Here is a 14,459-nt window from a genome sequence, read left to right as displayed (position 1 = left end):
TCCAAACAGATGGGTTACCATGAAAAGGTTACGAAAGTCAACTAAATTCTTACTGGGATTATGAGCAAGAAAAGAGACTGTGGACATTCTTTACTCAGGACAACTGTCAATCAGTTTCCTAGGCCAAGAACCGCATATATTCCAAGTCCACTTTTTCATAGCGTCATGATACCCTCACAGACATTTACTGCCCTCCTTGAGATATAAATCCAAAGATTTGAAAAAACACAGGCTTTAAGGAATCATTACTCATAGGGTTTAATTAGAAATTAGACAAATGTCTGGCTTCTCTATGTTTTTATCCAAGCATACAATAAAGGTATCATTGAAATGCAGTTGTTGGTGTAATAAATATAAAGAATCTGTAGATTCGCGATCAGAGGGACAGATTGTAGTAAGTTCTCTGATTAATCACATTACGTCATTTGGCTTGCTAGAGTTGAGCCTATGCTGTGAATGAAGCACAATGCTCATATTGAGTACATTACAAGAGCAGTTCTGGGAAATGAGGCAGTTGTTGGCTGCCGTCTACTTCTAACTTCACAGACAGACAAGAGAAAGAGGATTGATTGCAGTGTTTACTCTGGATCCCACACCAAGAAAGATTCTCTTTACCATCTGACAGCATGACACATCCACATGGGCCACATGTTTGTTCAAGGACTAGTGTCTTTCACAATAGGACTGGAAAATTGAATTTCATCAGTGATGCCAGACAGGGTCAGGTAAGGGTGTCCGAGATACAGAGCAAATCTTTTTTAGGACCTCAGATATGGATCCTTTGACATTTCGCAGCCTTCCTTTTTTTCACACACTACAACCAACTAGTCACACTCAAAACACACCAACACCTACTTCTATATATACTTTTATACAGAGGCGGACACGGATAATTCGGGGCCCCTGTGCAAGAAATCTGTTTGGCCCCTCTCCTTTTGTGTCAACCAACCTACAGATCCATGTATATATCTACATTACATAGTCTCTCATTATGAATATTCCTGCCTCTTATTAATGCCCTCCCTTGTTATGTATACCACAGCCCCTAACATATTGGATTCTCTTGTTATTTATAGCACCCTGTTCTTTATTACATACTGTCCTCTCTCCTTAGATATAAACTGAAATGATTGCTGATGGAGCATGGGAAAGCTTCTTTTCTGATGGAGGAAGCCACTAGACTGGTCTTCTGGTCAGGTGCTGCTCCATCAGCAGTCAATTTATATCTATCAAGAGAGGGTTATTCAATAAATATAGGGAGATGTGATTAACAAAAATGATGAGAATACAGTATGTAGGAGACACTGCTCGACAAGACAAGAGATCAGTCTAAGTAATAATGTGACAGCATTGTACATAACAACAGAGGACACTAGGTAATAAGGGCCGCCCCATACATAACTAGAGAGTATGGTACATAATAAGAGATGCTCCTTCCAGCTTTCCAGTAATAATGTCCCCTATACTTTGACCATTCTTGGTATAATATCCCCCATCCTGGTCCCCTTGCTGGTATAACGTCCAATTCCTGGTATAATGTGCCTCATCCTGGTTCCCTTCCTGTATAACGTTCCCCATCCTGGTCCCCTTCCTGATATAATGTACCCCTTACTAATCCCCATGTCCCCATTATGGTATAATGTGCCCTATCCTGGTCCCCTTCTTGCTATAATATGCCTCATCCTGGTCCCCTTTCTGGTATAATGAACCCCATCCTGGTATAATGTGCCCTATCCTGGTCCCCCCTTGGCATAATATGCCCTATCCTGGTTCCCTTTCTGAAATATTGTACCTCATCCTGGTCCCCTTCATGGGAAAATTTGCCCCATTCTGTTCCCCTTCCTGGGATAATGTACCTCATCCTGGTTTCCCTTCTGGGATAATGTACCCTATTCTGGTTCCTTTCCTGGGATGATATGCCCCATCCTGGTCCCCTTCCTGGGTGTCATGATCCAGTGTTGGATCTGGCGGTATTAAAAGCACAAAGTGAACTTTTTTTACTTTGGTTAAGTTCAAAGGTGTTTTGACTGTCCCCGGTGGTGGTTAGCGGTATCGCACCTTAGGTTTAGGTTAGGTTGCACTTAATTAGGTATCAGGTGTGACACCCTATAAAGGTGTGCTAGAGGTGTGCAATCACTGCCTGTGATATTGTGTTCACTCTGTTTTTGGGAGAGCCTGGATGAAGGATGGAGCTGGTGAGGAGTCCTGCGCAGCTTAGCCAGGGGGGATGTGTTTCAGCTATGGTGTCTGGACGAAGGGCTGGCATGGCCTGGTGGAGTCGCAGTGATGGTGTCAGCGGGAAGTGTCTGCATGGGCTGGTGGAGTGGCGACTATGGAGAGTGGCACTCACCATGTGGGACTTGGCCGCTGAGCTGGACTCAAGCATGCTCGACTTCGTGTCAGCAGCTGAACTCATCCTTGGGACTCTGGTTCTAAGCAGCTGCAACTGGTGGTGGACTCTGCTCCAAGACTGCACTAAGGTGAAGGATCCTGTTATGGTGATGGATCCGGGTGGAGGAGAAGATGCACTCAGGTGGAGGGCTCTGTTGCTAGGAGCGCACGCAACAGAGCAAAGCTAAGTGGTGTTTCCCCTGTATTGTCTCTTTCCTCATGTGTGTTATTAGTGCAGTGGTGGGATTAGTTTCCGCACCGACCTATTCCCTAGTGAGGGTTTAGGGTCAGGGCGAGCTAGGGCCTTGAGGTACGCGTGCGGCGCCCGGTGCGAAACCGGCATAGGGAACGTTAGGAGTGCAGGGACACTGGCTCAGGGGAGCTCAGGAGGTCTCCAATTCCCTTTTCCCTATTGCAGGGCCCACCATTGTTAAAGTTACCCAGGTTCCCCCCTTTATTATTTAAATGCGCCTTACTGGAGGCGGTGTTTCCAGATATTGTATGTATAACGTGTAATACCTAAATTCGCCAGGTGGAGGCGGCGTATCCACCTGCACGCTTTATTATTTAAATGCGCCCCACTGGAGGCGGTGTATCCAGGGTCACGTGTGTTATGGGTCCGCCTTGCGGAAACATCTGCGTCCTGACACACGTGACCATGACATTATCACAGGCCCTACAGTTTTTTTTTTCTGGTGAGCCTTGGCCATGTGGAGACCTATGGTATCTGCTGCCGGGCCTCACTGAGGTGTGGGGAGCGGCAAGGTGTGTTAGTGCCGCTGCAGCAGCAGTTATCAGGGTCTGGGGCTTCTGCTCAGCTAACCAGAAAATAAAAAAAAAAAATAAAAAAAAATGGCGGCTGCTGTCTGGCTAAAAGCCCCCTAGAGTCGCTGCTGGGGAGCAGGACTGGTTCATGCATGCGGGCGCACCCAGGCAGGTGGGAGGAATGGTGCCCCACGGAGCTGCCTGGTATTCCCCGAGGTGAAGGGGTACGCCCCTGTGATGAGCTGACTGGTGTGATAGTCCACGGGGTTTACGCCAAATCTTCTATACCATCGAAGAAGCCGCCCCTCCTGGTCGTATGGAGGTGACCAGCGAGAGTATATTTCCTCCATTTCCTGGTCCCCTTCTCCTCCTGGTGTGTGCAGCAGGTGTGCTGCGGGGGAGTAGGGACAAATATCTACCCTCGCCATTAACCAACCCTAGGAGGCGCAGTCCTCATGGTGAAAGGGTTGGAGGGTGTGTCCCTTGGTGAATAGTGGGGGGGTGAGTGTGGTGACACAGGGGGACGCCTCTGTTGTCAAGTCCAGAGTGAGTTCACCAAGTTATGACAAATGTATGTGTGCAATAAACGTGCAGGTCCGGACCTGTGTGTGAACGAGCATGTATGGGTGCCACCAAAAAACATCTTGGAAATGTGTTGTGGAGTCTGATCAGCTCTTAGCATACATACACATACATAATCTCGTTCCCCAGGTTGGCGCTGTGGAGATGAGTGGTGCCTCCAAAATGAACATGTATTGCCAATACCAGCGGTGTTTGTCATGGACCTGAAGTGTCAGGTAATGGTGGGGTGAACTCAGGATCTGGGCGTCCTCGCTGTAGGTGTTTCCCTAATGAGGGGTGGTCTTGAGGGTCCAGAGGCCCCTCATTAAGGAGGGGGTACTGTCATGATCCAGTGTTGGATCTGGCGGTATTAAAAGCACAAAGTGAACTTTTTTTACTTTGGTTAAGTTCAAAGGTGTTTTGACTGTCCCCGTGGTGGTTAGCGGTATCGCACCTTAGGTTTAGGTTAGGTTGCACTTAATTAGGTATCAGGTGTGACACCCTATAAAGGTGTGCTAGAGGTGTGCAATCACTGCCTGTGATATTGTGAGAGTGTGTTCACTCTGTTTTTGGGAGAGCCTGGATGAAGGATGGAGCTGGTGAGGAGTCCTGCGCAGCTTAGCCAGGGGGGATGTGTTTCAGCTATGGTGTCTGGACGAAGGGCTGGCATGGCGTGGTGGAGTCGCAGTGATGGTGTCAGCGGGAAGTGTCTGTATGGGCTGGTGGAGTGGCGACTATGGAGAGTGGCACTCACCATGTGGGACTTGGCCGCTGAGCTGGACTCAAGCATGCTCGACTTCGTGTCAGCAGCTGAACTCATCCTTGGGACTCTGGTTCTAAGCAGCTGCAACTGGTGGTGGACTCTGCTCCAAGGCTGCACTAAGGTGAAGGATCCTGTTATGGTGATGGATCCAGGTGGAGGAGAAGATGCACTCAGGTGGAGGGCTCTGTTGCTGGCAGCGCACGCAACAGAGCAAAGCTAAGTGGTGTTTCCCCTGTATTGTCTCTTTCCTCATGTGTGTTATTAGTGCAGTGGTGGGATTAGTCTCCGCACCGACCCATTCCCTAGTGAGGGTTTAGGGTCAGGGTGAGCAAGGGCGTTAAGGTACGCGTGCGGCGACAGGTTCGGAGCCTGTATAGGGAATGTCAGGAGTGCAGGGACACTGGCTCAGGGGAGCTTAGGAGGTCTCCATGTCCCCCATTCCCTATCGCAGGGCCCACCATTGTTAAAGTTTCCCCTTTATTATTTAAATGCGCCTTACTGGAGGCGGGGTTTCCAGATTTTATGTATAACGTGTAATTCCCAAATTCGCCAGGTGGAGGCGGCGTATCCACCTGCACGTTTTATTATTTAAATGCGCCCCACTGGAGGCGGTGTATCCAGGGTCACGTATGTCACATGGGTTCGCCTTGCGGAAACATCTGCGTCCAGACACACGTGATCATGACATTGGGATTATGTACCCCATCGTGGTCAATTTTTAGGTGTAATATGCCCCACCTTGGTCCCTTCCTGGTATAATGTGCCCATTTCTGTATATATATAATAAAACAACACTACTCACCTTCCCCAAGCACCCACACGGTGCGGCATCCTCTTCTACAGCCGGAGCCGGCAGCTGACTTTGATGTGCGTACCATGGCGCAAGACATCACTGTAATCCACCCCTAGTCATGAGCACACCAGTGTCAGTGATGCCTCTGATTGGCCGGAGGAGTGTATTGCAGCACAGTAATAAGGGACACACACCCAGGGATGCACATCCAGCTGAAATAGTTGCTGGTGTTGGCGGGTCTCCCTTTGGGCCCCGGTGCAGCTGGACCAGTGATATGTCCATAGCTGCTTTTATAGCACCATACAACGATCATACAGTGTTAACATAATAGTGTTCTTGACAATCACCTAAATGGCGTCATCTGGAATTTTCTTACCCCTGTACCAGTGTCTTCATGTGCACTATTGTCATACAGGAGACCCATGACTGTGATGAAGTCATATAGTATGTGACGGGGTCTCCATAAAAACCATGCACTGTACTTCTGCCATTTGACAATATAAATGGGCTATACCTCTTTTATTATAGAAACCATGACACAACAGACACAACAGTACTATGAACACCAAAAATAGTAGACAGCGACAGCGTCCAATAGTAGGTGATGAAAAAGTCAGAACATCTTTATTCTGATATAAAAAAAATACAATGTTTCGATCTGTCATAGGTCTTTTTCAAGAAGTACCATGCGATCTACAATAAAGGGCTATGAGTTTCTATATAAAATGTTCTATGCTTTTCCTCAAAGTAGAGTATTCGCAACCCTGCAGACCAGTATTTATTAGCCCATGTATAAAATTTGCCTTGGAGCTCATAGCACTCTTGTATGGTCCCTATCTGTAGTTTGTCACCTGGGACCAGTTGGACAGTAAAATTACATTTGTCTTCACTGTAGTACACCGCCTGCAGAGCAGTCTTCCTCGTACTTTGGCGCTCTTTAATAAACAGTTGCATCAGAGTGAATACAAGGTTTTAGCCAGCGCAAAAAGGGACCTTGTGGACCCGAGCAGGAGGTCACGCCGCACCAATGATAGACAGTTATAGATATGGTACACCAGCTATAATATTTATTGAAATATACGTTACAGTCAAGAGGTTTTACAATGTGGGAATAAAGCTGACACACTCAAGAAAAGCTTCAGAAGCTGTGAATAGTTAATGGTTCAGATTATGAGAAAGTCTGAGTTTAGTTTATATCTATTCTTTAAAAGGTTTTGTCATCTGAAACAGCTAGAATATGGCATCACTTTGTGATCAGTGGGTGTCTGACCTCTAACTCTCATGAATCCTGAACATGGAGCAGCTACAGGGCAAGCCTTGCACGGTGGCCCCTAATCAATGCATACAGTAACTTTCCATTCATATTACAAGACATATTTGAAAAAAGTAAATATAATAAAATATGTCCAATCCAGCTGTATCACATCTCAGACATTGCTCATAAATCATTAATCCTTACCATAGCCATGGATCGTTCAGAACAGCTCAAATGCCTTTCCCACTATTGTATCATATATACATATTTAGCGCATGTATGTGGGTTTCTAAGATAAACAGCAGTTCAAGTATAAAGAATGAAGCACATTTACCGAAAATTAGTCCAACATATAGATAATGTGGTGGGCCTTAACATCAATAAGTTGACAGTTTTCATTTTCTTAGGTTTTATCCACGTTTACAAAAGCCATAATGCTGAGATGCATCAATTGTACAATGAATCCCAATAAAGCCGACGCACCCCAATGATTAAAGCCCCTATACACTTTAGATAGCTGTTGGACAAATGATGGGTCGGCCAGCAGCCGGCCAGCAGCTCTCCCACCCAACTCCTCGTGCTCTGGCGAGTGTTCTCTTTTCTCTATGAGAGATCAGTTGCCAGTCTCCTCTATGGGGACTTATCTCTTAGAGAGCAAAAGATTTGACAGTCAGAAATCAGACATATGAGATCATTATCTTTGCTGACATCATCTGGCGGAGGAATGTTGGGGTGCCCCCATGTAGAAGGGAGGACCGGGCTGCTACAGCTGCTGAAGCGTCCGGTCTGGAACTGCTTGGGCCGAACATCCTGTTCCTAGAGGGAACGAGATTGTGGCTGGAGCGAGCCAGTAACCAGGATGAAGGGGGTGTGGCCAGTCAGTGTGAGGTAAAATGGGTTGCGCGGCAACTGAAGCCATCTTCCCGCCAGAACACTGATGAAGTGCAGACCGCAACCGCTGTGAAAGGAGTGACAGGCAGCGGCGTGAAGAGAAGGGGCGTCATAGTGAGAGGCTCACAGAAACCGGCGGGTGCGCAGAGGAGCGTGCGATCGACGAAGCATTGCAGTATGAACGTCCGGGTGTTGGTTGATATTGAGAGAAGCGCACGCCGGCCAGAGCATTACAGTGCAGCCCTTCAGAGGCACGCACCAAGAGGAATCCTGCGGAGAGCTCTATTCTTTTGCTCCGTGGATATATGGACTAGGGGCTCAGCAGGCAAAACCGGAGACCGCCCGCAGCTGCCAGAAGTAGGACCGAGTGCTGGGCTAAAACACCAGCAGACACCATAACGACCACCGCCAGCATTCTGCTACCCACGGGACAGGAGCCATGAAACTGTTAACCAGAGACTGTTTAAACAACCATTTATTCAGTTTAGTTTTGTACCCCTTTACCCTGTTATCTCCCTGCGCGGAGTTCCCTACTTTTGACTAATTAAATATAGTTAACCCCTGCTTTGCCGAATTTGTGTTACTGCATCCCAGCACCTGCAAATTACACCCATACACATTAGACCGTTGGCTGAACCTTTCGATATGGGCGGATTCAGTCAATAGTTAATGTGTATGGGGCCTTGACAATGGGATGTATCAGGATCCATTCTGCTTTTACTTAGAAAGAAAAGAATAGCACTGCTTGCTACAAATGTAGCTGATCTGCCATTGGGGAAGTTGTAACTTGCCACTTAAATCTCTTTTTACTGAGCAAACAATCGGTTTTGTAGTATAAGGCCGGGATCACACACAGCGAGTTACGGCCGAGTCTTGCAGGTTAAAACCAAGCTCTGGCGCCGGCACTCCGGAGCGTGCAGCCGCACAGCAATACATGGAGCTGCACGCTCCGCTCCGGAGTGCCGGTGCCAGAGCTTGGTTTTTAACCTGCGAGACTCGGCCGTATCTCGCTGTAGTGTGACTCCGGCCTTACTCAGAAACACACACACAAAAAGCAAGAAATTAAAAAAACATAATTTTCTTCTCAATTTCATAAAGATAACTCACTATCATTATCATGGCAAACATATTACATGGTATTAAATAGGACACTCCTACTAGTCACAAACTCAATGTAAAGGTGTCATTGTGATTTTTTTCATGCATTTCTAACCATCCTTTTTCCATTCAAAATTAATCATAGTAATGAACCATAAACCCACAGAACAACATGAATATAAAAGCTTATTTTAGATGTTTTACATTCTCCGAGTATGAGGACCACCAGGTCCAGATAAAACTTTCAGCCCCTAGTAATTTAGGCCATTATCCTTTTTTCCAGTACAAACAGATGCATAGTCTCTGTGACACATCAAGAACATGCAGCCAAGGCATCTCCTAACCACTTGGAGGGATAACCCTACCTATCAATAGGTCGAAAGGTTCAGAGACTATAGCAGGTACAGAACTGCAAGTCCTGGAGTTCGACTCCTAGCAAGGCTTACGAGCAGATGTCTTCCAATTCTATAGTAATGTTTTCAAGTAGATCCTTCCGATAGTGGCAGATACAGTTTAGGATCCCCAGGGAAAGGTTGCGATGGTGCTTGATTGTAGTGACCAGCCAAGAAGGTACCAATGGACCCCAGGATAAACAGTGAGAACATGATCAAGAAACAGACTCTGTCTATTACTCGACCAATTAAAATCCACTCCTCATTCTCCTACAAACATTAAACAAACACAGTTATCAATGACCAATTGTTATAACAGGAAAAGTAATCTTGCTAAAGACTTTATTTCATAAAGGAGACCTTGTAGCTTTCATGTCCTGTCTGTCCTAGAAAATGCTTATATTTAGAGATGAGCGGATCACTTTGTGCATCCCCAGTCCATTCTGGCTGTTGACAGGAGCAGCTTAAATTTCGTGAGCTTCTGGATTCCCCAATGTGTTGATTGATTTGCCGGCCTTGCATGACATCATTTGTACAGCATACGGTGCACAGGTAACGTCTTGCTAACCTGGCTACTTGTATACCTAGTCAGGAATCTAGGAAGGTATGGATATTTGCACAACTTCTGTACGCTGCCACAAAATACTGACCTGGATCGAGGTTGCACAAAATGATCCACTCATCTCTGATTATACTCCCAATATAGTAACAAATCCAGAGCATCTTTTCTTAGGACTAAGAAAGCTGTGGCCGTTTCTATGTTATTCCTTCTAAAAAATATAACTTACTTGATAAATCAGTGATATCAGTAGAATTTGTTTCCATAAACATGGATATTGACCAATCAGTTTGTCACAGCAGTAACTGGCATGCCTCCTCAGTGCTGCCCTACTCACCATGGTCACTGCGCAGCATCTCCTCGTGTCTGACCGTCTCACTGAGTTTACCTTCTGCAGCACTGCCTTGCATGCTGCTTCTACAAGTGGTTTCCATTTGGCTTTGGGGGGGCGTGTCTGGTCTCTGCTGGAATTTAACCCTGCTGTGTCCTGCAGAGATTAGGTTCCCTTCACTATCTTGTGCCAGCAGGGTCTATATTAGGGAGCTCCTCTGACTACTCATTGCCAGAACTTGGTTCTTAGTTAGTTCTTCTGCTAATGTCCTGTTTATTCGCTTGTTTGTATCAATTCTCCTGTTATCAACCTGGCTTGTATACCCACCCTGCCTGACCTCTCTACAACTGACATCGTCTTTGTACTCTGTTCCTTTGCTGCCTGCCCTGACCTCAGACTGTCTGACTATGACTCTATCTTGCCCTCCTGTACCTTATAGCTGCGCCTCCAACCCTCCAGTCAGGTGATGCAGTCAAAGAGACTGCCCTAGATTGGAGCCCGGTGTCTAGCAGCCCAGCCTATCCTCACCATCAGAGGCCCTAGTGAAGACCTGGTGGACACTTAGTCACACCCTTCTAGGGTAAGCCAAGCCTGTGTCACAGTGGATCCACACCCATCAGCATTACAATGATGAGTGATGACATTATTAGACTGTGTAAGAATACACCCTTTGACTGGGTGAATGATAATACACAGTTGTCAATTTCCTAGAGGAGGAATAGCAGATAAATGTCAGTACATAGACATGTCACGCACGCAGGTGACGCACGTGGTTCGTAGACCCACTGTGCCATGGGGCTGAGCCTACCTAGGTGGGGCGCAGCTAAGCAGCTACCAGGTGTTCGCCTGACCTCCTGAAGGTGGAGTCAGGCTTGGCGGCAGGTAGCAGTCAGGTACCACTCCTAGGCAGTCCCCGGTACTGCAGCTGCTGACCCCAGTTGGTCAGGCACGCAAACATGGAAAGGGCTTGGACTCTGTTCAGACTACTAAGTTCTGGATCCTCTGTAGAATGGTTACTGACACGGACACAGGCTCTTTTAGACTACTAGGTTCAGATCCTCTGCAGAACGGTTACTAAATTTGGAGACTGGTTGTAGAAGTCCAGATATAGTGGGTATTCGGATAGGTACACGTTTAGACACATAGGTCTTGGATTCTGATTTAAGGACTGGCCACACACCGACGGGAGGACTTCGGGTTCATGACTGGCCGCACAAGGATCAGGGACTTTGGGTTCCGGACTGGCAGCACCAAGTCCAGGAACTTTGGGTTCAGGACTGAACACACAAGAACCAGAGACTTCGGGTTCAGGACAGGACTCACAAGGACCAGGGAATTCGGGTTCAGGACTCTGGTCACATCAAGATCAGCGGACCTAACAACTTGACTAGTAGACTATTACGCTACCTAATGATTTACTGTGTTGCTTGGCACCTCCTTATTGGGAAGGGTGCCTTATATACTTATATACAAGATGCCTTCCAGCTATTGGCAATAGTATTACAGAGTTCTAAGACGAAAGGCTCCAGAATTGTTATTTGATGTGGAATACAAGCATTTACTAAACAGACATGTCCAGAGCGCTCAGGAGTTCCTTTTACATATGTCTGTAGTGGACATGCAGCCAGTCATTTGTCACTTTTTAAATAGCTTCACAGATGGTAAAAATGTAATTTTATCCTTAATTCTACAATCAGTTGTTGAGAACATAATTCAAAAGTGAAAGCCAATATGGCGGCACCTCCGGTTGTAACTGTTGTAAAAATGGTTGGTTCCACAAAACAGAAAATAGTTTTGTTGGTCAACTAACAGCATCAGTGAGTACAGTGACAATCTTAGAGGTGACAATCCAAAACTGTACTAAAATGTTGTCTTCCAGGGGGATGGTCTTCTCAACGAAGATTGCTACTATAATATATGGTGGAACTTTAACACACAGTAGATAGCTGCTGGTGGTATTCTCTGAGAGGTAGTCTTTTGGGGTTTACTATATCTGGTCAATTGAATGTTTTAGGTTTAAATCTTCTTTAATAGCCATAACATGCAGCCATTTACTAATAAAAAATTGGACTGTTCTTGATGTCATTGATGGCAAAGTGTTATGGATTCTCAAGTACCTGGTAGAACAGGATTAGCGGGATAAATGCTGGAAGATCCTAATCAGCTTGGCACTTTCTGTACCAAATGAAGTCCTGTGCAGTACAGTGCTACCACACAGAATAATTCATGATCCATGTAACAAACCAGGTCATTATTGGATGACTATAAAAATGAGTGTCTCCAAAATGGATCAGGGTCGTATATATTATTGGCACAGACTGTGTAGCCAAACAGGAGCCCAAGAGGTAAGGGGGCACACTTCCACCTCCAATGCAGGTGAATTTTGCACTATGATGAGCTATTAAGTTACAAAGGGCCCATATGCTGTTCTTGCACAGAGGCCATTTTCAGTCTGTGTCCACCAGTAGATCCAAAAGGGGAGCTTCAAGTTGAATAGATACATGTCAATCAAAAACACAAGGCATTAAAAGATCCCTTCATAAGAATATGTACTTTTTCAGGACATTTGGAAGACTTACACTTTTAAACTCATTCTTTTCCCTGGTGGTCCTTGCGATGTGGTTACAATTTTCCACCATGTCTCGTATCTCTGGAGCAGCCTGACTCAAGCTGTGAATCAGGTCTTGGAGAGTGCCGTTCCCTAATCCTTTGCCTTAATTTAAAAGACAAAAAAAAAAAATCGGCATTTATGATATGATCTAATTCTTTGATTCATAATTATAATTTTGTAGCTGAATTGAGAGAAACGTACCAATTTTTTCTAACACGATCTTCATGACTCCATCTCTCTGCTTCTGCTTCTCAAACATAAGTTCGCTCATCGGCTTCCTCATCATGTATTCATCAGCCTTTTTTATAAGCCCGAGTGAACTGCTGCGATGACGCATGAGCGGGGCAGGCTCTGGGGCTAAGTCACTTTGAGGGAGGTGCATTTTAAGGAGTCGTGGAAGTTTTCTCAGGAAGAGCTGAGTACAAAAACATGAGAAGAAATAGAATGCAATCAGTTATAGAGCTAGGACCCAGTAAAGACATATACTGTATATTCTATAAACATTTTCTTGTGGCAAATTACGTACTAAGTGATAGCCGATGCAAGTCATGCATAAATAATCTGGATGCTCTGTAAGGATAGCCTCTAGTGAGGGGTGTCCTAAATAAAGAACTGTTTTAATTGATGATCTAAACTTTTTAGTACAAAAAAGGTGAAAAAATGTTGGTGTGTCATACCTTCATTTAATTGCATTTTTCAGGATGTGGACCCCTGACAGTTTTACTCAACCATGAGGCCCCTATATATGTTACATGGGGAGTCAGTTCTGTCAAAATCAGTGGGTTTGGACAGCTTTAATTTCATGTGTATAGGGACTTTAGAGATCTTCTTTCGAACTTTGAAGAGTTTGATTGTTATTGTGGAATGAGAACAATCCCAATTTGGTAAAATATGTTCATCTAAACGACACCAAGGGATGTTTAACCGCAACAGAACACTGGTTCTTGAAAAGTAAGAAGTTCCAATAATAACATTATATTAGGCATTTTTATTGGCATAGCATTATATTAGACAGCTCTATAATATAATTTTTAATTAAAAAAAAACCCTCTTCATAGATGCAAATTGTACTTAAAGAAACACTCCCATAAAATTTTTATGGGCTAAACTTGTGTGAATGTATATGTTGTGTAGGTGTATTAATATTCTCATTGATTGCTGTCTTCTACGACGTTCAGCACTGATGGGGTCCTCTTTTGAGTCCAACTCTCTGGATCATACTACAGTCTATGTGTGAACCGGAGGCTGCTTTTACAATGTACCATAATTCTATAGAGCGTCATTGTAAAAAATGACTTCTGGCTCTCACATAGAGCACAGTGTGACCCAGAAGAGAATCCCAGCGGCTCTAGTTACGGAGAAAGATGGCAAACAGTGAGTAAATGAGTGCACCCACACTACACTACATATACATACACTTAGGTTTAGCCCATACAAATTTTAATGGGACTGATTCCTTAAAATGCATCCAATGGTCAAAAGTAGAGTTGAGCGAAACGGGTCGGTCAATTTCAAAAGTCGCCAACTTTCGCAAAAGTCGGGTTTCATGAAACGAAACCTGACCATAGCGTGAGGTCAGCCATGAGGTCGGCGACCATGGCGCCAAAGTCGCGTTTCAAATGATACTTCAGCGCCCTTTTTCAGCCAATGATGGAGGACGCACACTGTGGGCAACGAGATGACATAGGCAGCGGTCACCACCATCTTTGAGAAGGGCATGCAAGTGATTGGCTTGCTTTGTGTGGCGCCATAGGGGCTATAAAAGGGCGTGCACGCCGACCGCTATCTTACTTCTGCTGATCTCAGAATAGGGAGAGCTGCTGCTGCTGATTCTGTAGGGAGAGCGTTAGGCAGGGAAGAAGATACAAAAACCTGCTTCTGCTGCTAGCGATTTTGCCTGTACAACACACCAGTTAGTGTGCAGTGCAAGGGGAGGCTATATTTTGGTGCATCAGCTCTGTTGGTTATTAGGCTGCCTTATAAGGCTCCCTGATAGCTGTTTTGCTGCTTTCACACTGCTGTGCAAACTGCTTTTTTAAAAGCAAAAAT

The 14,459-nt window shown here is 45.3% G+C and overlaps 1 protein-coding gene across 1 annotated transcript in view; it reads right to left on the bottom strand.

The window, feature by feature from the left end:
- Positions 1-6,323: 6,323 nt before the first annotated feature.
- The window catches only part of LOC141100703 (acetylcholine receptor subunit gamma-like), a 73,029-nt gene continuing 64,893 nt past the window's right edge, over positions 6,324-14,459 (bottom strand). The window contains exons 9-11 of the mRNA XM_073589340.1: positions 12,612-12,825; positions 12,379-12,512; positions 6,324-9,179 (exon numbers count right to left, since the gene is read on the bottom strand). Of these exons, the coding sequence (XP_073445441.1) occupies positions 8,997-9,179; positions 12,379-12,512; positions 12,612-12,825 (531 nt within the window). The 3' untranslated portion in view covers positions 6,324-8,996. The remainder of the gene's footprint in view (positions 9,180-12,378; positions 12,513-12,611; positions 12,826-14,459) is intronic.

Source organism: Dendrobates tinctorius, unplaced genomic scaffold (assembly GCF_039654945.1).
Source record: "Dendrobates tinctorius isolate UK_male_01 unplaced genomic scaffold, ASM3965494v1 ptg000107l, whole genome shotgun sequence".
In the NCBI taxonomy this organism is placed as follows: domain Eukaryota; kingdom Metazoa; phylum Chordata; class Amphibia; order Anura; family Dendrobatidae; genus Dendrobates; species Dendrobates tinctorius.
The sequence above is the reverse complement of the archived record's forward strand: the minus strand, read 5'-3'. Positions and strand labels throughout refer to the sequence as shown.